The following is a 23735-nucleotide window of genomic DNA, read 5'->3' on the forward strand; positions in this document are numbered from 1 at the left end:
AAAAAAAAAAAAAAAAAAAAGATGCAGACTGAAAAAACTTGTGGTTCCCAGTTCACAAAAGATTGAAATTCTCAATTGTTCATTGGGTTTCTGTCATAATATATTGTGGTTCCCTTTTGTGGCTCAGATATCCAGCAAGAAATTAGGGAATTCTGCACTCGTTCTCTCTTCTGTTTTGGACTACATTTCTAAGTTCTTGTTCTAACCCCTAATCCCTCCTGTTGGTTAGTCCTGGATTTCTTATCTACCCGATTACTTTCAGAAATTGAAACGAAAACATGAAAGATCTCGACTAATTGGTAAAGCATGAACAAAGCTTACGACAACAGAAATCAATGGAACCCATTGCAGTTTCAGTTCAATTAATTACCTAGTTTCACTCAAATACGAGCCAGAACTTCCTGGAGACTTTCGTGGTTGATCCATGTCGCTCACGTTCGCCCCAGATGGGAACAAAGCACTAGTACTTTTTCTCAATAGAGAATCGTCTTTATCTTCATCCTCGTCGCTGGCACTATCTTCATCGCTGAGAAAATCCCTAACACCACTTTTGATTATCTGTCCCTCGTCATCGTCGTCGTCGTCGTCTTCTTCTTCTTCGCTTTCACCTTTACCTACAAAACGGACTTGTTTCGTAGAATCCTTTCCACCTCTCCCTAAACTCTCGCGACTTGAAATCCGTGGATTTTTCGAATTAATCTCTCTCGTCAAACGTCCCCTTCCACGCGAAGAATCCACATCCTCTCTACGAAATACACGACCATTGCTGCGGGAGCGGAAGTCTTCTCTCTCGTCTTCATTCTCGCGATTGGGTCGCCGAACATTCCGCGAACTCCTCGGATACGACTCCATTGAAGGGCCTCGAGGACTCCGACGCTCTGACGACTCCCGTAACTCGTACGACGGTCGATCCCTCCCCCTCTTCAACGGTGGCGACTCCCTCTCCCAATCCCTATCTCTTCCCCTTCCTTTACCACGCCTACGGTCATCTTCCGAATCTTCATCGCTCGTGATTCGCCCACGAAACGAGCTGGGCTTCAAGTCACTAACCCAATCGCTAAGTTCAGCCTCATCCTCGGCAAGACTCTTAGAGTCCCCAAACCTTCCTCTCTCGGATCCCCTAGCAGCGGCGCTCCGTCGGACTCCATTGAAACTTTGCGAAGAGCGAGAAGAGAACGACACGGAGGCGTACTTGAGCTTGAAAGGAAAAACGCGAGTGAAAATGGGGATTGGTCGACATTGCCGAATTGATGGTTCGAACTTCATGAGAGGTAAACGTGTAAGAGGATGGTGGAGGAGATGGAGGCGAGGGAGGAGCTTAACGGGCATGGTAGAACCTCCAACTTCCCGGTCGAACAGCAGCTACCGGCGGCGGTGGACGGCCGCAAGAAAGCTTCGTATGGAGAAGGAACAAGAAAAGCTAGAGAGAACGGAGCATTAGGGTTTAAGGGTTTTGCAGGGAAGGATGAGGGTTTAAGGGTTAGGATGGATGGATATGGTAACGACGGTCACAAATACAACGCCCAGGTTGTACCATCGCCACGGAATTGAAAAGCATATTTAAATTTAAAAAATTATTTATTTTTTAATTAAATTTCAAATTAAAAAAAAAAAAAAAAAATATATATATATATATATATATATTTAACTCCCAAATTTACCTCCAAATTAGGTTGCGGCGGCGCGAAGACCCACCACGAACCTGGCCTCTGTTCCACCCATGTTCGAACTCAGCAAAACAAAACTATCTCAAACGATCCTGGATTTGAAAACCCGCACTCTTTTGATGTGAGATCAGCAGTATCGGATCCATTTGGACATAAATATCAATCCAATCGGTAAAATCTCGTTAATCCGATCCTTCAAGGCCTTTTAGGTTGATTTACTTTAGAGTATAGCTTAATTAATTTCTGATAATCTGTGTTTGCGTGCGGTTTCTTTGGTTGTTTATGCTTTACTTGCTTAAACTCTGGTTAATTATGTAATTGCTGTTGAGATTGTGTACGATTGAAATGAGTTGTGATATATGTATTGGTTTGTGTTTGTGATTTCATGTGTTATTGGCGTTGAATCTTGGTCGTCGACTAGTTTGTTAGCATGCTGAAAATGTTGGGTAGAGAATGCGTAGTTCTTATAATCGATATATGTTCTTGATAGTTTGGATTTATTGAGAATGGGACATCCAAGTTCTCACATGCTTCCTCTATTGATCGTTCGAAGAATCCAGTTTTTTTCCCGCCATTATTCTTCAAGTCTGCACGTAGTTCCAATTTCTCCCCAACTCTCCAAACTGACAAAGAAATCATGCATCGAATATCTCCGGAACTGCAAATCCTTGGATCAACTCAAACAAATTCAGAGTCAGATCTTTCGAATCGGTCTCGAACGGGACAGGGACACCACCAACAAATTGATGGCATTTTGTGCGGATCCATCTGTTGGAAACTTGCGCTACACAGAGAAGATGTTCGATTACATACAAGGTCCATCTCTGTTTGTTTATAATGTGATGGTTAAAGCGTATGCCAAAAGGGGTAGTTTCAGAAAAGTCCTTTTGCTATTTCAACGGTTGAGGGAAGATGAGTTGTGGCCTGATAATTTTACTTACCCGTTTGTTCTAAAAGCCATTGGTTGCTTAAGGGATGCGAGGAAAGGTGAAAAGGTTCATGGCTTTGTGGTGAAAACGGGAATGGTTTGTGATACTTATGTTTGTAATTCACTTATGGATATGTATGCGGAATTGGGCAAGGTTGGGAATGCCAAGAAGCTGTTCGACGAAATGCCGAGGAGAGATTCTGTTTCTTGGAATGTTTTGATTTCTGGGTATGTTAGGTGTAGGAGATTTGAGGATGCTGTTAATGTATTTAAGGAAATGCAGCAAGAAAGCAATGAGAAACCTGGTGAAGCTACTGTTGTTAGCACTCTTTCTGCCTGTACAGCTCTGAAAAATCTGGAGCTGGGGGTGGAAATTCACAACTATGTTAGAAAGGAGCTTGGTTTTACCACTATAATCAATAATGCATTGTTAGATATGTACGCAAAATGTGGGTGTTTAGATATTGCCCGCAAGATATTTGATGAAATGCCAATGAGAAATGTGATTTGTTGGACCAGCATGATTTCTAGCTATATTAACTGTGGTGATTTAACAGAGGCTAGAGACTTGTTTGATAGAAGTCCAGTTAGAGATGTTGTTCTGTGGACAGCAATGATTAATGGGTATGTGCAGTTCAACCATTTTGATGAGGCTGTGGCCTTGTTTCGCGAAATGCAATTTCAAAAGGTAAAGCCAGATAAGTTCACGGTAGTCGCCCTTCTTACGGGCTGTGCGCAGTTGGGAGCTCTAGAGCAAGGGAAATGGATCCATGGATATCTAGTTGAGAACAGAATAACAATGGATACTGTGGTTGGTACTGCACTCATTGAAATGTATTCCAAATGTGGATGTGTGGATAAATCTTTAGAAATTTTCTATCAGTTGGAGGAGAAGGACACGACATCATGGACATCGATGATTTGCGGTCTTGCCATGAATGGGGAGACCGGTGAAGCGCTTAGGCTGTTCACAGAAATGGAACTCGAGGGAGCTAAGCCTGATGATATCACCTTCATTGGTGTTCTGAGTGCCTGTAGTCATGGTGGATTGGTAGAGGAAGGACGTCGGTATTTCAACTCGATGAAAACGGTTTATCGAATTGAGCCAAAGGTAGAACACTATGGGTGTGTTATCGACCTCCTTGGTCGAGCGGGGCGGTTGGATGAAGCGGAGGAACTGATACGAGAGATTCCCAGTGAAAATAATGCAATTCTGATTCCTCTCTATGGTGCTTTGCTTAGTGCTTGCAGAATCCATAATAATGTTGACATGGGTGAAAGATTAGCCAAAAAACTAGTGAACATAGAATCATGTGATTCTAGCATTCACACACTTCTTGCGAATATATATGCTTTTGCCCACAGGTGGGAAGATGCAAAGGAAGTGAGAAGGAAAATGAAAGAGCTTGGAGTTAAGAAGATGCCTGGATGTAGTTCGATCGAGGTCGATGGCATCGTTCACGAGTTTCTTGTTGGGGATCCATCTCATCCAGAAATGATGGAAATATGCTCCATGTTGGATAGCGTGGTTGGACCATTACTGGGACCAAAGGAATCCGAGCTTGAAATTGTGATACCACTTCACATTGATGGCACTGTCGTGTTGCATCCATTACATGAGGCTGACAAAGTTTCTTGATTATCTTCTGTGGGGTTTCAAATTTGCCAACACACTCGGGAAACATTTTTTTGAGGCATTTGATGTAGGCTTGACCAAACATATGACCTATCCAGAGATGTCGAGAGATGTCGAGAGATGATTGAGGAGTTTCGAATTTGCCAATGCTTAGGGAACAGTTTTTTGAGGTGTTCGATGTAGGCTTTGTTAGGAATCACCGATCTCCACAATGGTATGATATTGTCCACTTTGAGCATGAGTTCTAATGGCTTTATTTTGGGCTTCCCCAAAAGGCTCTATACCAATGGAGATGTATTCCTTTCTTATAGACTCGTGATCATTCCCTAAATTAACCAATATGAGACTCCCCTCCCAACAATCCTCAACAAGACTTGACCAAACATAGACTTGACCAAACATGTGGTTTGTCGAGAGATGATTGAGGAGTTTCAAATTTGCCAATGCAGTCTGGGAACAGTTTTTTTTAGGACTTCGATGTAGGCTTGACCAAACATATGGCCTATCGAGAGATGATCGAGGAGTTTCAAATTTGCCAGCACAGTCTGAAAACAGCTTTGTGAGGAGTTCGATGTAGGCTTGAACCAAACATATGGCCTGTCGAGAGATGATCGAGGAGTTCCTCCTCTATCTTCCCGTTCGTTGTAAGAGAAGTTTTTTCTTTTTTTTTTTTCTTTTTCCCCGCGAGAAAGGATGTGCCATTATGTGGAGGCTTCAGGGAGATAGGAATACTACAATTTATGGAGGACTTGGAAGTTAACCAATGCACAGCTTGATTGAAGTTTGAGGACTTCACTCCATTTCTAGTCTCATTAGGCAGCTGACTATTGAACAGTGAAGCCTTTTGGGAGCGATATAATAAATTGTTCGACCAATTTTCAAGACCTAGATTACGAAGGAGGAGGTGTACTCTCGTATGTAAGGGCATGTAGGCAGTGAATCAAGTTAAAAGTATAAATCAGTAAAAACGGGTGAGTCGTTAAATATTTTTATCGACATCTCAACATGTTTTACAATATTTTCAAATGTTTACCAAATAAAATTGAAAAAATGGTTTCATTAATTAATTAATTATTTTGCAATAAAACAAACTTAGAAATATGAATTTTGACAAATTAATTTATGTGATAATCAAACTTTATTTTAACTTAGAGACTAATTTTTATTTATTTATTTTATTTTATATACCTATTATATATAAATTAAATTAAATAATAATAAAAAAAAAAGAAAAAAAAGAAATAAATAAAAAAATTAGTTTCTAAGTGGAGCTTTAAAAAAAAAAAAAAAAAAGAAGGATGGCGCTGTAGAAGGCGACAACAGAGCTCTAAGTTTGAAGTATTAGGTTTATTTTGTTCCGTTTCACTTTCTATTTCCAGCGTTTTCTTTTCCACCATTTTCCCGGAAAACATTCAATCCTATTACACGCCAAAACCTTGTCCTACTCCCACTTCCCCAATTATTTTCTTTACTTCTCTTCACTCACTAATCCCATTTCCATTTCCATTTCCATTCCCATAGTACTCACTTCGCCAAATCTGTTTTAATGCGAGGTTCCATCGTAATGGATCGATTTTTCTGGACTTAATCCTCGATTATGAGCTTTTTCTTCTTCTTCATTTTATTTGATTGTAAATTCTAAAGTGATTTCATCGCGATCTTCTTCTCTGTTGGAATTTTGAGATTTTTTTTGCTTCGTGGTGAAGTTTCGCTGAGATTTGTGTTCTTTTTGAGTTCTCGAATCTTGATGTTGGGTAATACTGCAGATCCTTGCTACCTTTTGCTCTTTCTTTATTCTTATTCATTCTTGAACTGTTTGTTTTGGCTTTTTTTTTGCACTGACTTTCTTCTCGTTGAGAAATTGTTCTGGGAATCTGGTCTTTGTTGAACTAGTATAAAATGAGCTTGATTTAGATCTGGGAATCTGGCCGTTTTTTTTTTTCCAAAAGAGATATTATTTTGAGCTGAAATCAAGGCGTTTTTATACTCGAAATGCGTGCCTTTGACGACCAATTCTTTATTAGGGAAAAGGGTTGGAAAGTGGAGCTTAGATCCTTGTTTTATTTCTCTTATAATAATCTAAAAGTGCCATTATGGAAGATCTGTGCTGAACATCTTGGGACATTTTATTGTTTTTTTATTCTTAATGGATAATCTTTTAGGTATCCGAGCAGTACATATTTTGATATTTAGTTCTTTTCTCCCTTCTTTTTCATTATTAAATGAACATAACTCTCCGATGAATAGTTTAGAATATATTATAAAAGTGGAAAAAGGAAATACTATTAATGTTTTGATTTAAGTACAAATTTCTTTGCTTTAATTTGTGTTGTTTTTTACTCTAAATTATATGCTCATCAACCAGTTTCAGGGGGATTGGATTAAAGCTTCTATTATTTGGTTGAAACTCTGCCACACCATATGTACAGTATGTTCAATCGCTTGAACTTCATTTGAGAAGTATCTAACCCATAAAAGGAAAAGAAAAAGGATGTGGTTATCCTGCATTTGGATAATATGAAGACCACACAGGTTCTTCTCTATCTCTTGATTTTTAGCGGTTCTTTTACTAAGTTACTTTAGTTCATTTCTTCTCTTTATAAACCTCAGACATAAAAGAGTTTTCTAAAAAGTACATGTGAGATCCCACCTTGATTGGAGAGGGAAACGAAGCATTTTTTATAAGGGTGTGGAAACTTCTCCCTAGCAGACGCGTTTTAAAAATCGTGAGGCTGACGGCGATATGTAACGGGCCAAAGTGGACAATATCTACTAGTGGTGGGCTTTGACTGTTAATTGTATTAGAGCCAGACATCGGGCGGTGTGCCAGTGAGGATGTTGGGTCTCAAGGGGGTGAATTGTGGAATTGTAAGATCCTACGTCGTTTGGAGAGGAGAATGAAACATTCTTTATAAGGGTGTGGAAANTCTTGGCTGTTACAAATGGTATCAGAGCCAGGTACCGGGCGGTGTGCCAGCGAAGATGCTGGGCCCCCAAGAGGGGTGGATTGAGAGATCCCATATTGGTTGGAGAGGGGAACAAAACATTTCTTATAAGGGTGTNACTTTGAGCGGAAGTTCAAAAGGGAAAACTTAAAGAAGACAATATCTACTAGCGGTGGACTTAGGCGGTTACAAAATGTATTTACGATCACAAGGATGTTTGTTAAGTGGATAAAGCTTGGCAAATTCTCCCAAGCCTCAGAATTACTGTAGGAGGATTCCATGTAGCATAATAGCAAGCTAGGATTTATATGGACATGGGAAAATGTCGAATAGGAAAAAAGGGGTAGCTAATGCATAAACTTCTAAAAGTTTTAATTAAAAACATGTCTATGAACACAAACCTGCAAAAGAGAGGTTTTTCTTTCATATGTTGCCTACTACTGTATTCTAAAAGACCTTTTTGGAGTTTCAGGGCACTAAAGAATCATCTCAAGCTTCTCGTGATTCAACAATTGACAAAGCAAATGAGAAAGAAAATGACAAAATAAATACAACTGAGGCACCTATTACAGATTCAAGTTCGGTATCTGCAACAAGCAATGACAGCAAGAGACTTTCTCCTCAAGATATTGAATTTGTAAGATAAAATATCCTCAGTTTAGAAGGAATGTTCTTTTCATCCTCCTGTTTCATTCCCGTCTTTCCAGTTATTCATATATGTGATGCTATGATGTTTTGACAAGTTCTTTAATTTGGTGTTTAGGTCCAGAATTTAATTGAGCGGTGCTTACAATTATACATGAACAGAGATCAGGTGGTTAAAACACTCCTGACTCGTGCAAGAATAGATCCGGGATTCACAACTCTGGGTATAACTGGAACTTACTTGAATGATTTCTCGATTATTTGTTTTTCTCATTTAAATATATTATCTTGTTCTTTATCACTTTTATAAATATATATATATATATATATATACACCTCAAATTGGTTCAAGAGGGAAACAAAACATTGTGCGGAAACTTCTCTCTAACAGATGCGTCTTAAAACCGTGAGGCTGATGGCGATATGTAATGGGCCAAAGCGGACAATATCTACTAGCGGTGGTCTTGGCTGTTACAAATGGTATCAGAGCCAGGTACCGGGCGGTGTGCCAGCGAAGATGCTGGGCCCCCAAGAGGGGTGGATTGAGAGATCCCATATTGGTTGGAGAGGGGAACAAAACATTTCTTATAAGGGTGTGGAAACCTCTCCCTAAAAGACGCGTTTTCAAACTGTGAGGCCGACGACAGTACGTAACGGGCCAAAACGGACTATATCTGCTAGCGGTGGTGTTGGTCGTTACAATCTCATTAAATCTTCTAAAATATAATGGGCAAAAAAATTGAACCATCCATTTATATAACAAGGACATTATATGTTTTAGCCTCTCTCTACATAAATGATCATGTACGATGTAGGTTTAGAGGATCTTTAGTTCATTTATCTGTTGTTTGCAGTAAATGCTACATGGTTTTCATTTAAAATATAATTTTGTATCGTCTTCATTCAGTATGGCAAAAATTGGAAGAAGAAAATGCCGACTTTTTCCGAGCATATTATATAAGGTTGAAACTGAGAAAACAAATCCTCTTATTCAACCATTTGCTTGAGCATCAATATCACCTGATGAAGTATAATATTCCTCCCAAGGTTCCATTGGCACCTATACAAAATGGAATTCACCCTATGCCTGGTAAGTTGGTTCCTTTTCTACAATATGCTTATAGACATCCATACTTCATCATATTATGCTTAAGTAATTGAATTACTTTAGTTCATAAACACTTTTTTGCAGTGCAGATAATAACTTACCTATAGGGTACCCAGTCCTTCAGCAATCGATGGCTCCAGTCCCAGGTCAACCCCATATTGATACTATGGGTAATGGAATTTCAAGTTGTCATATAGTTAATGGAGTCCCTGCACCAAGTAACTATCGTCGTGTTCAGATGAATTCGGGGAACGAGTAAGTTTGTAGGATCGATCCCTTTGGTCCTTCTCTTATGCTCGGACTGGTTTGTACTTGTTGCCATAACAGTCAGCAATGTTCCTTCTAAAATATAAATGTCAGTTGGTTGGGAGGAGAATGAAACATTATTTATGAGGGGTGTGGAAGATGCATTTTAAAAACCTTGAGGGGAAGCCCAAAGAAGACAATATCTACTAGCGGTGGGTTTAGACTGTTACAAATGGTATCAGAGCCAGACATCGGGAGATGTGCTAGCGAGGAGGTTGAGTCTTGAAAAGGGGTGGACACGAGGTGAGGTGCGAGTAAGGATGCTGGGCCTCGAAGGGGAGTGGATTTTGGGGACCTCACATCCATTGGAGAAAGGAACGAGTGCTAGTGAGGACGCTGGCCTCGAGATCCCACATCGGTTGGGGAGGAGAACGAAACATTCTTTATAAGGGTGTGGAAACTTCTCCCTGACAGACGCGTTTTAAAAACCTTGAGAGGAAGTCCGAAAGGGAAAGCCCAAAGAAGACAATATCTCGTAGCGGTGGGTTTAGATTGTTACAAATGGTATCAGAGTTAGATACCGGGAGATGTGCTAGCGAGGAGGTTGAGTCCTGAAGGGGGTGGACACGAGGCGATGTGCAGGTAAGGACGCTGGCCTCGAAGGGGGTGGATTGTGAGATCCCACCTCGGTTAGGAGGAGAACAAAACATTCTTTATAAGGGTGTGGAAACCTCCCCCCCTTAGTAGACGCGTTTTAAAAACTTTGAGAGGAAGTCCGAAAGGGAAAACTCAAAGAGGACAATATTTGCTAACGGTGGGCTTGGACTCTTATCGTTCCAACATTTTTGTTGTGCTGATATATGTTTCCTTGATTTTGTGCTTAAAGTTTTCATTTGAATTGTTAAAGTATGGCCTACAACAGTATTGCTAACGTTTCTTCTGTTCTTCCACCAAACAGAGCATTGTCATCCATGTCAGAAATTCCTGTGAGTCCAACATCTGTGGCATCCAGTGGTCATTTCCCATTCTCAGCATCAGAAATCTCCGGAATTGGAGCAGAGACTTCGACTCTTGAAACTGCCTTCACATCAGATGTTGCTAATTCTGTGGGCTTGCAACTTCCACCAGATGGTATTGATGGAGATTCTCGGGACTCTTTCAGATCATTGGATCAAATTCAATGGAATTTCAGCATGTCGGATCTGACGGCAGATTTGTCAAATTTGGGAGGTATAACATTGCTTAAACTTCACCAATTACTTCTCATATTAGCTTCAATGGTGTTTTATTGAATTATTTTGATTATTTTCAACTCCTGCAGATTTAGGAGCTTTGGGAAACTATCCTGGTTCTCCATTTCTGCCTTCTGATTCGGATCTTTTGCTTGATTCTCCAGAGAATGAGGATTTAGGTATCAAATCTACATACTCACTTTAATTCTTTCTTTCAGCTGTTTCCATTTCATCTCTGTTTAGGTCTCTGAATCTTTTTGTTAAAGAAAAAGTAAATAAATAATGATGAAGAAGAAGAAACAAAAGGATAGAAAGAAAAAGAAAGCTTCAAATCCCATTCTTCTTGCTAACGATAACCGGCTAAGCCCACCACTAACAGATATTGTCCTATTTGAGCTTTCTCTTTCGGGTTTCCTGTCAAAGTTTTTAAAATATGTCTACTAGGGAGAAGTTTTCACACTCTTATAAAGAGTGTTTCGTTCTCCTCCCCAACCGATGTTGGATCTCACCATCCACCCCCTTCAGGGCCGACGTCCTCATTGGCACTCGTTCTCTTCTCCAATTGGTGTGAGATCCCCCAAATCCACCCCCCTTCGGGGCCCAGTGTCCTTGCTGACACATCATCTCGTGTCCACCCCCTTCGGGACTTAGCCTCCTCGCTGGCACATCGTCCGGTGTCTGGCTCTGATACCATTTGTAACAGTCTAAGCCCTTCGCTAGCAGATGTTGTTCTGTTTGGGTTTTTCCTTTCGGACTTTTCCTCTAGGTTTTTAAAACGCGTCTGCTAGGGAGAGCTTTCTACACCCTTATAAAGAATGTTTTGTTCCCCTCTCCAACCGATGTGGGATCTCACAATCTACCCCTCTTCGGGGTCCAGCATTTTCGGTGACACTCGTTCTCTTCTCCAATTGATGTGGAATCTCACAATCTCCCACCCCTTTCGAGACCCAGCATCTTCGCTGACACTCGTTCCTCTCTCCAATTGACGTGGGATCTCACAGTTTCTCTCTAAACATTAAGGATCGACTAAACCCTAGGCCTTAACACTTGTTAACATATCTATGCTTCTTTCCTTTTGTTTATGATCCGTTTGGTCACAGCTATCAACCACATGCCTACAGTTTGCATTTGTATAGTAAAATCACAACCTCTAAACACAAATACATACAACCTCACACACGCAGGCAACCTTTTCTTTTGCAATGGCCTGCCATATTGATATTATTCTGTTGTCTAAGTACTTCCTAAAAATGTGATAAACTGCACCAACTCTATAGGAAAATCAGAGAGAGAGAGAGAGAGAGAGATGAACCTTACTTTGGTACGTTAGCAGCCAAATTTAGTAGGGTCAGGTAACTATTCTCGATAATAGTTGAGGTGGACTAGTTGGCTGGGGTCTATTGGAATGACTTCAATAAATTCTGCATGCATTTAAATGCCTCTGTCATTATGTACTGCTTGACACTTAATAACTGTTTTATGTTACAGTTGAGGATTTTTTCGTCGATTCTGTGCCCGGGCAATCGTGCTCGCAATCGGATGAAGAGAAAACTTAGATGATGCAAGGTTAGGCAGTCAATGTTCCCTTTTCACTTTGATTAGTTGGATAAGATAAAATCAGAACAATAAGTAATAAGTCATTGCTAGAAATTTTGTGGGGACTGTTACCTTCAGTTTCAAACATCTTGAAATTGACTGCGGTTTCGCTTGTATGCTTTGTATGATTGTTGAGTAGAAACAGTAGACATGCCAGAGGAATTTTCAATGCATTGTTCTTTTACAAAGCTATTAATAGTTTGAAAGTTGAGGCTACAAATCCCAATCCCATACATATACATGTGCGATCCCAAAGCTTCAACTTGAAATAAAATCATACCCTCACGTCTAGGAATGGGGCACGAACCTTCTCGATGGCGTCATCCTGTTTCGTGTTTTGGCAGCATTAAGACGGTCTCCTAACGTTTTTAACACTATCTCCTAAAGTTAGTTTAATTGCACAAGCCTAATACAACTTACAAGATGTTCTCCCGTGCTTCTATCTGAGTGGGAGATTATTAGATTTATGGCTTAAAATTTGTAATTTTTACGTATTTGACTAAATATTCATTTGCCATTTGTTTCTACTTCGATATTCATTGTCTTTCTACTTCAAGTATTTGACTAATTTACGATAGATTCATGATATAAAAGTAAAGTGAGGGCTATAAGTTTTACTTGAGGATCCATATTATGTAAACGAAGGATACTAAAAAAATATTATACATTATGAAAAATCACAACAAAAACAATAATATATTTTAAAAATAATTCTAAAACAATTCTAGATAATAAAACTTACATATAAAGCACCATTCTACTTGCACGATGAGAATAAAAATGAAATCTCTTTGAATTACAAGTTTATTCACATTATATAATTACATTAGGAATATAAATTAGACATGTAATAAACATCCAACACCAAGCCCTTCCTGTAGGAGGCATAGAAAATTTCTCTTATACTCGAGGGTATGACTTTCCCTTATTGTCAATCATGTCAGCATCATTGAAGAACGATGTGGAGGCTAATAATGTTAAAAGCATTATTTATAAGCAAATATTCCTAGAGTGAACAAAGGCATTGTTAACCAATTGTCTTGCTATATAACCAAATAGTTGATGAAGAAAAAGTAGTGAACCTCTGAAATAATATGCCTTCATGTAGAGAGAGGGAGAGAGAGAGAGAGAGACTAAATCCTAGGCTTACTGTACAGAGGCATGCAGTCATATCTGCAACTTATGATCACCCGTTTGAAGAATTTCTATAGCCGGACCTCGGGTCTGCTCCGCCCTTGGTATACAAAGAGCCAACTGAAGGAACTTCATTGTGCGATGAGGCGATTGCAGAAAGGGGTTGGAAATTTGTGTTGCCAACAAACCAGTAGAGAGCCCATTTCAAATTGCAGAGAGTATACTTGAGAGCTTTTGTCCAATACTCCGGTTTGTTGAAGCTTTGCGTGATGGAGTAGTTTTCGACCTTGTCGTTCTCGATCCTGCAACATTATCTGACGATGATGATCAAAAAAGCAAGCTAGATTGATGTCGGAATATCTGGATTGAGCACGAACAAGAAAACTAGCGTAATATGGCACACGTGAGAGGCTGATTTTGATTGATATGCAGTTTCAATCAAAATTGGTAAAAATGCCTATTTTGGGCATGTTCATGCCCTCTTAACATATTACCGCCCAAGCCCACCGCTAGTAAATATTGTCCTATTGAGCTTTCTCTTTCGAGCTTCACCTCAAGGTTTGTAAAACGCGTCAGGTAGGGAGAGGTTTTCACACCCTTATAAAGAATGTTTTGTTCTCCTCCCCAATCAACGTCGGATCTCACAGAATCTTTGTTGATTGTTTTAAGTTAGATTACTCTGTTTATCCCCAGGATGAAACTACTTGATCATCGTAATGCCTGAGTTTCATATCATACACAGAATCCCAAGAGTTTTGTCATTCATTTGGTATTGTGCCTTAATCTAGACAAGCAGCATGAACAGCAAGAAACTATACATGCATAAACAAGGTAACACAGCTAATAATATTGGAGATATATAAAAGAGAACACAACTACAAGATAATACAATCACACACATGGAATAAATGATATCCAAAATAATGGAACTTACTTATATGGCAATTTGAAACATTTCTCATGCGGTATGTTGTTCTCCTGATCCCTAGAATTTGCAAACTCAGCAAATTCCTTTAGGCAAGTCAAGAACAACGTCATGGCTTTATCGTAACGTGTGCTCCAAAACAAGTTCACAGGCCCAAACCTGTTTCAGTTACTACATATCATATCAAGAGCCCTGAAGAACTTTAAGAAGATTTGGAAACTAAACATAAACAAGGTAGAATTTTGAAGATCGGGGAAAAAAAAAAAACATCAATCCTCATATTTCAGTACACCAAGTTTCTCCTGTGTCGACTCACAAAACAAAGTAACAGGAACCAGACTAAGGCATTATATTAAGAATTCATTACTTACAGTTCATATGTGCTATTGTTGTCCATGATACGAGGGTAGCTCCCCATTGGAAGTATTTTAATACGATATCTAGGAAGTAACGAATTAAGGAAATGGGTTTCATTACTCAAACTGGATCCTTAAATCATTTATGACGTTGTAGACACCAAGGATGCACGGAAGAATCAATGGCAATGGTATTGTTCCCAGAATAGAAGTTCAAAACAATCAACTTGGACATTCAACAATGTTCCAAACCAGAATGCAATATGGAACAATTACCAATTTAACTAAATTATTTACAACTTATTTTCCTAATCTATTGTTCAATATGAGAAGCATCACTCTAATACCTTTTATTTTCGAATATATTTCAAATCTAAAATTGTCAAGTAACCTACTTTATCCTTTTCTTTTTCTTACTAGAACTCGTTTCCAATTTGTTAAAGGTCTGCAACATCATCTCATCTCAATCAATCCAAATCATAAATGCAAATATAATAATCAAAGTACAAATTTCAAGAAAAAGGAACTTAATGATCGATATGGGTGTTGTACAGAACGATCCTACAGAAATTGTTACTCCGAAAAGGATACTGAAACCTTGGCCTGAAATACTGACACATTGTATGAAGAAGAAGGCTAGCTTGTCCCCAGGCAGCATTTATTTCATCCCATTCAACCTAAATGTTTCGACTAAAAAAGTTAGCAGGAAAAAAAAGATGGGAGTCTAATGACTAAAAATTCTAGAACACAGAACAACAGAATGTGCCTAGTTTTCATACTGGAATCTTTGGAAGACGCCCAAGCCGGAAATTGTTAATCGTTCCAAAATCTCCGTCATGCCAGATTGGAAATGCATCATTGAGCACATTTGTTCGCTTCAACAATTCCAAGTGTGCTTGTGAAACTTCTATCTTTGCTAAAATTGCATCTCTCTCTTCCTGTTATAGTCCTCATTCAACAACGTAATAGAAAAGTTGTCACGCAGAGGATGGTTATGAATTCTTTTAATGTTGAAAAGTTAATCGTGAACAGGGGTCCCTCATTTAAAATCAAGAAATATGGGTCATAAGCGGTAGTGTAGCAGTTCTATAAATCAAGAACGTATTAATAGTTTATATTACTATGAAATATTAGAAGGTTCTAATTTTCTTCCATTTTTCTGCAAAGAACATATCAATCAAGTCCCAGGTTCACATTTGCGATCGGATTTGAAGTTTTTTTGCAAAGACAAACCTAATGCAAGGATGCAATACCAATTCTATATGCTACCGGTTGCCAGTGATAGGAAAAAGGCTTATATTGATAGCAAAAGCTCCTTATATAATTTTTATTTATCCTGGAAGATTATTTTGATAGCTAAAGCTCCCTTAAGCCTTTTTGATCATGAGCACAAGGTTAAAAGGCTCAGGCTATCATAATCAGATGATCAAGTTAGTCCTATGATTAGAGATTTAGACGTTCATTACATGCCAAGCTAGACCAAAACACACATTCCTTTTGTTTCCTTTTTTTTTTCTTTTTTTAAATATGAATAGCAACAACATAACGTTGAGCTTTACTGGATTGTGGCAGCAAGGCTACTCTGCCACGGTTATACACATTCAAATTAAGAAAAAAGTGGTTATCCAAGCATATTTAAGTAGATACTATATTGACATACAGATGCCTACGTCCTTATAATTTGTTTAGGTTAACGACAGTCATAATTATAAACATGCTTATTAATTTACATCTCTCTCATTATATGAGGCTCCATTCACTTCTTTGGGCTATATTAATAATAACCTTGGTTGAATCCAGCAACAAAAGAGTAACATAATTATTAACATCTTCGTGGTTCCTATGAAATCTTAAAAGCAAAAAAAGGATAACAAATAAAGGGCATACCTGATGTGAGATTAACTGAAACTGAAAATTATTATATTCATGCCAATACCTGTCGTTCAATGAATACAAGAAAACAATCACCAACCTCAAAGTATCTCAAGAATTTACGTCAACCAAATATATCTAAGTTTGAAAGAAAGAAATCATCTGCGGAGGCATAAATGAATACTACCGCCAGTAAAAGAGAACATCTTGATTAGGGGGTCAAAACAAGGGTGGGGGTGATATTAGGGCTAGTAAGGAAATTATTTGTAATTTACTCCATATTTTTCTTATTTGATTTAGTTATTCGGCTTACTTTTTACCCTAGCTTAAAGGTTGGTTCACTAGAGCAATTATTTTCACAAGTTCAGTGATCTGGGCTACAAATATAAAGGTGTGGTTCCCCATTCGTTGTTTTTATTTTCCCCTTCCAATATTAATAAAATAACTCCTCACTTTTTCGCTAGCTCTACTAGGGGAAAACCAGATTTTCCCAAAAAATTGTCTATAGAAATACAAAAACCTCTGGAGGGGTAAATTTCAACAGAAAAGTTTCCAAGAAAAACGGCTTCACCACCCTTCAGTTTGCGTCTTGTGTCGGCCCAAGTGTAGATAGAGCAATATCATTTGTTCTTCCATTATTTGTATGCACAGAATGGTTTGCATATGATATGTCAAGACTCCAATCTTTCATGGGTGATGGAAAATGTACCAGGAATAACATATTAAACTTTGTGTCATCAAATTTAGAGGCAAAGCCAGAAATTACAGCAGAAAGTTGATTCAAAAGGAAACAAAGAATATTTTTAAGACGAAGATGCCATGTGGCGTGAGAGAAGGGATGTAGCTACATATAAAGCATCTTTTTGGTGATTATTAATTTCTTTGTTTTGTAATTAGGTGTTTACAGGATATTCTCCTAAATTGACCTGTTAACGTAATATGGGGAAATTAGTTAGACTCCTTAAACAGGGTTTGGATGCTCTCTTATTGTGTAACTTTACAATAATCAATAAAAAGTTTAGTTTCCTTTTCAAACAAAATGACAAGTACCTCTCTTCCAGTTCCTTAAACCGAACAGATTTAAGTTCTAGCTCTTTTAGTTCAGCATTCACTTCTGCAAATTGGTTCTCTGTCTCTTTAATGGCTGCTTCAAGCCTTCTCTCTTCTTCCTCAATCTAAACCAGAATAAATAGAAGATCAAACAACCGGACTCTTCAAATGAAAATAAGCCACTCAAGATGCTATTGATTAAAATTCATTTTCTCTATTTTTTTCAAATAAGAAACTAATCCAATTTGTATCTTTACTAAAACTATGAGTAAATTTTATGAATTTGCTCAGTTAAAGGCAGCCTCGAGGCTAATTGGAAAAATTGAGGCACAAGCCTCAATATTAGTTTTAAAAATTCTACAAATCATAAAAGTGTACAATAAAATATTAAAAAAGATATTGTATGAAGTATCTATAAAATCATGCCTACAATGGCAACTTTTTAAATCAAAGATTCTAACAAGTCATTATAGACATTATCATTAGTGTCACTAAAAAGATTTGAGTAAAAGAAATAGTAATAATAGGACATGTTACCGCAACATATAATGTACTAAAATTTGGTACATTAGGATTTTTATATGTTTGAAGAATGGAGCAAGTTAATATCATTTAGAAGAGATGTGACGTGATCATGCAACCTCTTAGGTTCATACAAACCTCAAATGAGCCAAAAATGCACATACACAACCACATCATCACCTATGTGCACACCTACAAGTCCATGTGCACACCTACAAGTCCATGTCCACGACACGACCACAACAAACCGTGCGCCTCACCAAGAAAACCCCTTTGTGATTCTTGTGCATAGCTAAGAATTTGGATGTCTTAAAAACATTTAAGGTCAATCGGTCATCAAATTTGTAGTGTTCCAACTTTGGAGTTAAAGAACTTGGGTTCTTCTAGGCACTCGACCTAAAGGTAATCTACATCTAACTCTCCCTTGGAGTTGTACTAATTGTTTTGTGGGTTTTAGTGTTCGTGTGCTAGGGTCGACATAACCAAGGGGCTCTTAAGGCAATTTACTCTTAACAACTTGGAGCGCTCATTGTAATCTCTAGTTCAGGTTTCTCAATACACAATCCCTTTGTAATGGATTTTTCTTTTCTATATCAGCATGGTTGTATCTTTCATTAGTCTAAACAAGAGAAAAAGTATATTTCTGCTTTTGAATTTTTGGATAACACCAAACCTTAAACTCAAATAAGATCAATATCTCAAGAAAAATTTCTCCACGACTTCCTACGCCATGCCGTCCTTCAAAAATAAGATAATCAGCATCTAATGTAGTTTAGAAAGAAATGCCTAAACATCATTGTGAAATTGAACCTTTAATTTCTCCTTAAGAAAATCAGCTTCAGAAAGAACGTTCCGTGACTCCCCCTCTAGACGTTTGAGGCAACCTTCATATGCCTTAATGTCCCTGTTCACATCTTCAACCTCCTTATCAAGTTTATCCGACAAAACCCTCATGCATTCCAGGCACAAAGGCTGCTCCACCTGGACATAGAAATCGAGTTATACAGTTTTATAACCAGTTCCATGAAACTTATGAAGAACCTAATCAGCCTCTATGTTGAAATGAAATTGAAAAAAAGTTCAAGTTATTTTGCTTTAGAGTACCTGAGTTTGAGTTTTGGAAATCTCAAAAGCACGTTTTAAGATAGTTATGGTAGTGTGAAACCCAGAATTATTTGGTTGCATTGCCCCATCTGGCGATGGTATATGCATTCCACCTCCATCAGAGGGAGATTCATTCTTATACACAACTACAAACGACTCTTCCATCGTTTTTCCAGTTTGCCCTGTGTCAGCCTGACCAGCTCCCTCACGAGGACGAGGAACGCCTTGTGATTGAGGCCTTTGCTTCGGCAGCACAACAAAAGAATTATCCATGCGCGTGGAAGCTAACATGCTACTGGCACCATGAGCTCCAGACCCTTGCATACCTGAACGTGTTCATCACCGGAACATATGTTCATCAAGAGAATCATACAGCTTGAAGTCAGAACATTAAACTAATATCCATTCATGCCTTAAAACCCCAGAAGATCAATTGATTCTCTCGCTGCCCACACGTAAATTATCACACTTAAAATCATTCACACATCTCTTACAACACATAGAAGCCGTTATCAATTCAGGCAACAATCTTTCCCATGTGGTTTCTCCAACAATCCATGGCCTAAATTCACAATAAGACGCACTGTACTCCTTCAAACTTCAATGTGCGTAACACCAAACTCTCCCTCAACGAAGTTAAAACCATTCAATCCAATTCTACCGTTCAAATTATCGCAACAAAATCTGGCGCGAACGGCAACAAATTGCGTAAATAACTACACAAGTCTAAACTAACTAAAGAAATCACATCTGAAATTCCAAAATCAAGAAGATAAAACATTAACAATAAGAGTCAAGAAGTTAACCGGATCGAACAGAAGGATCGCTGATGAACTTATCAGCATGGGTGTCAACGCCGACAAAGCATAAGGATTGGCCGCAGCTCTGGCAGCCGAATCGATGAACATTCGGGTCCCCAGGCAAGATCCGACCCATTTTCCGGTCGCCCATCGTTCGTCCCCTTGCAATCGGATTGATTCAAATGAGAAAAAATTGTAATTCTTTAATCTTAAAATCGCCGGTGATCTTGCGTGGAAGCAGAAGAAAACCAATGAATCCTTCGCGCCTCGCAGTTTATTGAGGAATGACTGATTACATAATTGATTAAATTAAAATCAAATAACAAAAATTAAATATCAATTAAATAATTATAAATTAATTATGAAAAAAGGGTTAAATACTCAAAATATTTATTTCTAATAAACTTTTAAATTTTAAAAATAAGTAATTAAATATAAAAAATAATAATAATAAAAGAAAAATTAAATACTAAAATAAATAAAACAATATTAATTTTGTTTTAAAATTAAAAAGAAAAATAAAAAATGATAAATCCCGGAAAATCCGATCCCGGTCAAGATAAAGAATCCAAAATCAAATATATTTATGCAATTTTGGGCTAAAAATTTCAGTTTCATAGTTTTTGCGTCTCTGGAAGATCTTCGAATTCTCTCTTGAAACCAAAATTCGAAGCTCCACTGCAATGGAGGCGGCGGCGGCTACCGACATACCCAGAAGCGGAAGTGGCCGGATTTTCAATCTTTTCGTCAGGCTGTTAGACGGGAAAACCCTAGCTCTGAAATTGACATCCCCTTCTGTTCATGGCCATGCCATCAAGCACCGTCTCTTTGAAACCACTGGAATTCCCCCAAATCACCAGCGTCTTGTAACTGGTGTTCGCCAGATCGAGGACGATTCGGTTGTTTCATGTTTCGATGAGTGTTCGGGTAAATTTCCTACTGTTCATCTTCTGCTTAGGCTGCTTGGAGGTAAGGGAGGGTTTGGATCGTTGCTGCGTGGGGCGGCGACGAAAGCGGGGCAGAAGAAGACCAATAATTTCGATGCTTGTAGGGATATGAGTGGGAGAAGGTTGAGGCATGTGAATGCTGAGAAGCGATTGGAGGAGTGGAAGGCGGAGGAGGAGGAGAGGAGATTGGAGAAGGTGGCTGAGGAGTTTCTGAAGAAGAAATCCAAGGTTGGGAAGAAGGGAGTTGGGGATTCTGCGACTCAGAAGTATGTAGAGAGGTATCGGGAGGAATCTGCGCGTTGTGTGGCTGAGGTGGAGAAATCCGTGAGAGATGCGGTGATGAAGGGTGGGAAGGGAAAAAGGAAGGGTCGTTCAATGCCGAATGGTGCAGATGCTAAAAAGTTGAAGATCTGGTCAGTATCTTAGTTTTTGCTTTTCTTTTATCCCTTCGATTATGTTCTAGTTTGCTAATTGTTTTGCCTTCAAAGTGCATCTTTTAGAATTATTTTTGGAAACCAAGATTTCGTAGATAGTATAGTTGTGAAGTTGCATTAGAGGGGAGGAGAGCCAAGCCACAAATCAAAGAAGACTACCCAAAAAAAAAAGGCCCTGCAATTGGTATAAAGATCAGATGAACTATGAACTATGAACTATAAACAATTAAACTAGGATCTTAATTTGTACCGAGCTTGGCCAGCAAAAATTGCGTTGTCTAGAAAGATATCTATGGCATTTTCTAAATAGTTGAAGAATCTATGCTTCTTTTCCTTTATGAATATGTGACTGAACAATTCAGTATCTGAAAAGCCTTCGGTGCTCTTTGGGAAGTCATATGATTATTAAATGTTGGGTGGAGGATCTTCCAGAATCGAGTTGCAAAGGGTATCTGAGGAACACATGCCATCTCCTCATAATCTTTCTTGCTATGAGTTTTTTGGTTGAAAGGAAGTAGTCTGGGATATGAAGAGTGAAGTGATGCATCCTGAATTCACCAATCAGGCTGAAATCTGGTGGAGCTTTATTAATCTTCCTTTTATACCGACGAAACTGTCTTTGTCTACTCTACTCCACTTTTTTCCCTCTTAGGTTTTCGTTTTTTCTTGCTGTTTTTTATTGGAATGACTTCTTCAAATAATGAACCTATGCTATTTGATAGTGAGCATTTCATTTGTTATTGCGATCCACTTCTGTTCGAAAAAAGGAAAGAAACTCCACCTTAACATTTGGATCAGTTCCAAAACTGGTATCAAAAGCAACATTAACATCATTTTCTTCTATTAGTCAACTATTGATGAATTATTTTGAACCTGAGCATTTTCTTATTAGCTTTGTGCCAATAATTTCTTTTCTTTTCTTTATCCAGGATGGGCAAGAGGAAAATGGGTGAAAGTGACAGCGACGATTTGGATTCAGATGACTCCGATAGTGAAGAGGAAAACGAGAAATCAGTCATCTTGAATGATGATTGTCAATCTGATTTAAATAAGGATGCCGAAGGGAGTTCGGACTCTGTGAACTTTGGTAAACATGGGTATGGTTCTGGGGAAGCCTCCAGTGAAAGTGGTTCTGAGGAAGAAAAGAACGTGGCAGTGCAGGAAACCATGGAATTAGTCGGAAGCTCCAGTGAAAAAGCTCTTTGTTCTGAACAGTTTGATGAGGTTGAGATTAACGACCAGACTACTCAGGGTGCAGTTGTACGTAGCTCAGAGGCTGAGGCTGTTGCTGTTGCTGTTTCTGCCGATCAAGAAGATGAGGCCGTAGAACAGGGTGCTCATGGGGTTGAGATCACAAACATAGAAGATGTAGCTGCTAATCCTCAAGATATATCAGTTCCAAACAATGGTGAAATTGTTGAAGATTTGTCGAGCCTTCCTGAACCAAATGGCTCTCCAGTGTCCAAGTTGAGTGATCGTAAGGAAACAAGTGCAAGTAAAATCAATTCATCAGCACCACTGAATTTTGAAGATTTTAGTTCTGCTGCTGACATGGAGGTATGATCCAGAAATCGAATTATCATTTTCTTATGCACCTTTTTCATCTATTTTTTACGTCTGCTAGGTTGCATTGCATTGATAAATAGTTTCCTAATATATTTGTCTATTACATGACAAGACCTTAACACATTTTATTAGGTGGACTAAATTTTATGTTCTAACATTATATATGTTTGAAATCCTCCCATTCCAAAACTTGGAGGGCTCTATGATGTGCAACACGAACTAACCATCATGTTTGTTCGTGTTACACGTTATTGCTTTCGGAATTGAAAGTGAATGAAACTCGATTTGTTTTTAGCATAGTATATTCATATTATCTCCCCTTGATACCCAGGTTCTTGGATTGGAAAGGCTGAAGTCGGAACTGCAAGCAAGAGGCTTGAAATGTGGGGGTACTTTGCAAGAGAGGGCAGCCAGGCTTTTCCTGCTCAAGTCTACGCCATTGGACAAGGTTCCAAAGAAGCTTCTAGCCAAAAAGTGACTGTAAATTTTCGTAAACCGACTTCTATCATATTGTAGCGACTTGATTTCTCTCCATACTTGTGTAATGATATTAGGATGAACTCAATCACAGTGGTCAAGTAGAGTCAGTTTCTTTTAGTACGTACAACAAATATGATATTATGAAGTATAGGGAAGGTTTGAACTTCTGAGTACAAGTTGGTTGTGTTGTATTTGTACACTTCTGATAGTGTTATAATAACTAAAACTATGTTTTTGTTCTTTGACCAAATAGGTTTTTAGTGTTGATTTTGTAACTTCGATAAGAGGGTCAAAACCCGTCATTGTAATTATGAACAAGTCGTGAGACGGGTCCTCTAAGTTAATAGTTCAGTTGAATAATAAAAAATATTTTAAAAAATAAAAAAATAATTGATAAATTAATATTTAACATATTTGATATATTATATCCCTATATGTGGTGAGAAAAATAAATAAATCTAATTTTAAGTTTTTGAAGTTATATTTAATATATTAAATATATTGCATAATATATATAATATTAGAGATTAAAGAAAAATATG

The 23735-nt window shown here is 38.3% G+C and overlaps 5 protein-coding genes across 9 annotated transcripts in view; 3 read left to right on the plus strand and 2 right to left on the minus strand.

The window, feature by feature from the left end:
* LOC111778356 (DEAD-box ATP-dependent RNA helicase 31-like) overlaps positions 1-1514 on the minus strand; it is a 4984-nt gene extending 3470 nt beyond the window's left edge. The window contains exon 1 of the mRNA XM_023658131.1: positions 371-1514. Coding sequence (XP_023513899.1) covers positions 371-1329 — 959 coding nt within the window. The 5' untranslated portion in view covers positions 1330-1514. The remainder of the gene's footprint in view (positions 1-370) is intronic.
* A 157-nt stretch (positions 1515-1671) lies between these two features.
* On the plus strand, positions 1672-4513 carry LOC111778357 (pentatricopeptide repeat-containing protein At1g31430). 3 transcript variants are annotated; one of them, XM_023658134.1, is made up of 2 exons: positions 1672-1838; positions 2158-4513. In XM_023658134.1, exon 2 carries the CDS (start codon positions 2174-2176, stop codon positions 4232-4234), a length of 2061 nt encoding a protein of 686 aa, XP_023513902.1. In that variant the 5' UTR covers positions 1672-1838; positions 2158-2173; the 3' UTR covers positions 4235-4513. The 3 variants fall into 3 exon arrangements, with proteins under 3 accessions (XP_023513902.1, XP_023513901.1, XP_023513900.1); XM_023658133.1 differs by having other exon boundaries at positions 1748-1876; positions 2221-4513; XM_023658132.1 differs by having other exon boundaries at positions 1762-1838; positions 2089-4513.
* A 1077-nt stretch (positions 4514-5590) lies between these two features.
* Positions 5591-12219, plus strand: LOC111778363. Of its 2 annotated transcripts, none has more exons than XM_023658139.1 (9): positions 5591-5985; positions 6597-6763; positions 7649-7813; positions 7940-8045; positions 8729-8911; positions 9019-9184; positions 10134-10405; positions 10497-10586; positions 11896-12219. In XM_023658139.1, exons 2-9 carry the CDS (start codon positions 6749-6751, stop codon positions 11961-11963), a joined length of 1065 nt encoding a protein of 354 aa, XP_023513907.1. In that variant the 5' UTR covers positions 5591-5985; positions 6597-6748; the 3' UTR covers positions 11964-12219. The 2 variants fall into 2 exon arrangements, with proteins under 2 accessions (XP_023513907.1, XP_023513908.1); XM_023658140.1 differs by having other exon boundaries at positions 6603-6763.
* A 746-nt stretch (positions 12220-12965) lies between these two features.
* On the minus strand, positions 12966-20057 carry LOC111778359 (beclin-1-like protein). 2 transcript variants are annotated; one of them, XM_023658136.1, is made up of 10 exons: positions 19773-20057; positions 18967-19292; positions 18673-18843; positions 17341-17465; positions 16306-16354; positions 15198-15356; positions 15010-15095; positions 14434-14502; positions 14072-14221; positions 12966-13439 (listed from the first exon to the last, which is right to left on the minus strand). In XM_023658136.1, the coding sequence occupies exons 1-10, from the start codon at positions 19915-19917 to the stop codon at positions 13190-13192; spliced, it is 1530 nt and encodes a 509-aa protein (XP_023513904.1). In that variant the 5' UTR covers positions 19918-20057; the 3' UTR covers positions 12966-13189. The 2 variants fall into 2 exon arrangements, with proteins under 2 accessions (XP_023513904.1, XP_023513905.1); XM_023658137.1 differs by having other exon boundaries at positions 13362-13451.
* A 292-nt stretch (positions 20058-20349) lies between these two features.
* On the plus strand, positions 20350-23443 carry LOC111778360 (replication stress response regulator SDE2-like). Its single transcript, XM_023658138.1, has 3 exons — positions 20350-21126; positions 22077-22704; positions 23045-23443. The coding sequence occupies exons 1-3, from the start codon at positions 20450-20452 to the stop codon at positions 23189-23191; spliced, it is 1452 nt and encodes a 483-aa protein (XP_023513906.1). The 5' UTR covers positions 20350-20449; the 3' UTR covers positions 23192-23443.
* Positions 23444-23735: the final 292 nt, after the last annotated feature.

Source organism: Cucurbita pepo, chromosome LG17 (genome assembly GCF_002806865.2).
Source record: "Cucurbita pepo subsp. pepo cultivar mu-cu-16 chromosome LG17, ASM280686v2, whole genome shotgun sequence".
Taxonomy (NCBI): Eukaryota; Viridiplantae; Streptophyta; class Magnoliopsida; order Cucurbitales; family Cucurbitaceae; genus Cucurbita; species Cucurbita pepo.

Excerpts from the sequence above, each read along its gene's own strand:
- LOC111778357 (XM_023658134.1), top strand. The coding sequence starts at position 2,174 with ATGGGACATCCAAGTTCTCACATGCTTCCTCTATTGATCGTTCGAAGA.
- LOC111778363 (XM_023658139.1), top strand. Across the intron at positions 7,814-7,939 it reads CTCCTCAAGATATTGAATTT|GTCCAGAATTTAATTGAGCG; the intron begins GTAAGATAAAAT and ends TTTGGTGTTTAG. Across the intron at positions 9,185-10,133 it reads CAGATGAATTCGGGGAACGA|AGCATTGTCATCCATGTCAG; the intron begins GTAAGTTTGTAG and ends TCCACCAAACAG.
- LOC111778359 (XM_023658136.1), bottom strand. The coding sequence starts at position 19,917 with ATGGGCGACCGGAAAATGGGTCGGATCTTGCCTGGGGACCCGAATGTT. Across the intron at positions 16,355-17,340 it reads TTTAAGGAACTGGAAGAGAG|GTATTGGCATGAATATAATA; the intron begins GTACTTGTCATT and ends ATTGAACGACAG. Across the intron at positions 15,357-16,305 it reads TTCAGTTAATCTCACATCAG|GAAGAGAGAGATGCAATTTT; the intron begins GTATGCCCTTTA and ends GGACTATAACAG.
- LOC111778360 (XM_023658138.1), top strand. The coding sequence starts at position 20,450 with ATGGAGGCGGCGGCGGCTACCGACATACCCAGAAGCGGAAGTGGCCGG. Across the intron at positions 21,127-22,076 it reads GCTAAAAAGTTGAAGATCTG|GATGGGCAAGAGGAAAATGG; the intron begins GTCAGTATCTTA and ends TTCTTTATCCAG. Across the intron at positions 22,705-23,044 it reads GTTCTGCTGCTGACATGGAG|GTTCTTGGATTGGAAAGGCT; the intron begins GTATGATCCAGA and ends CTTGATACCCAG.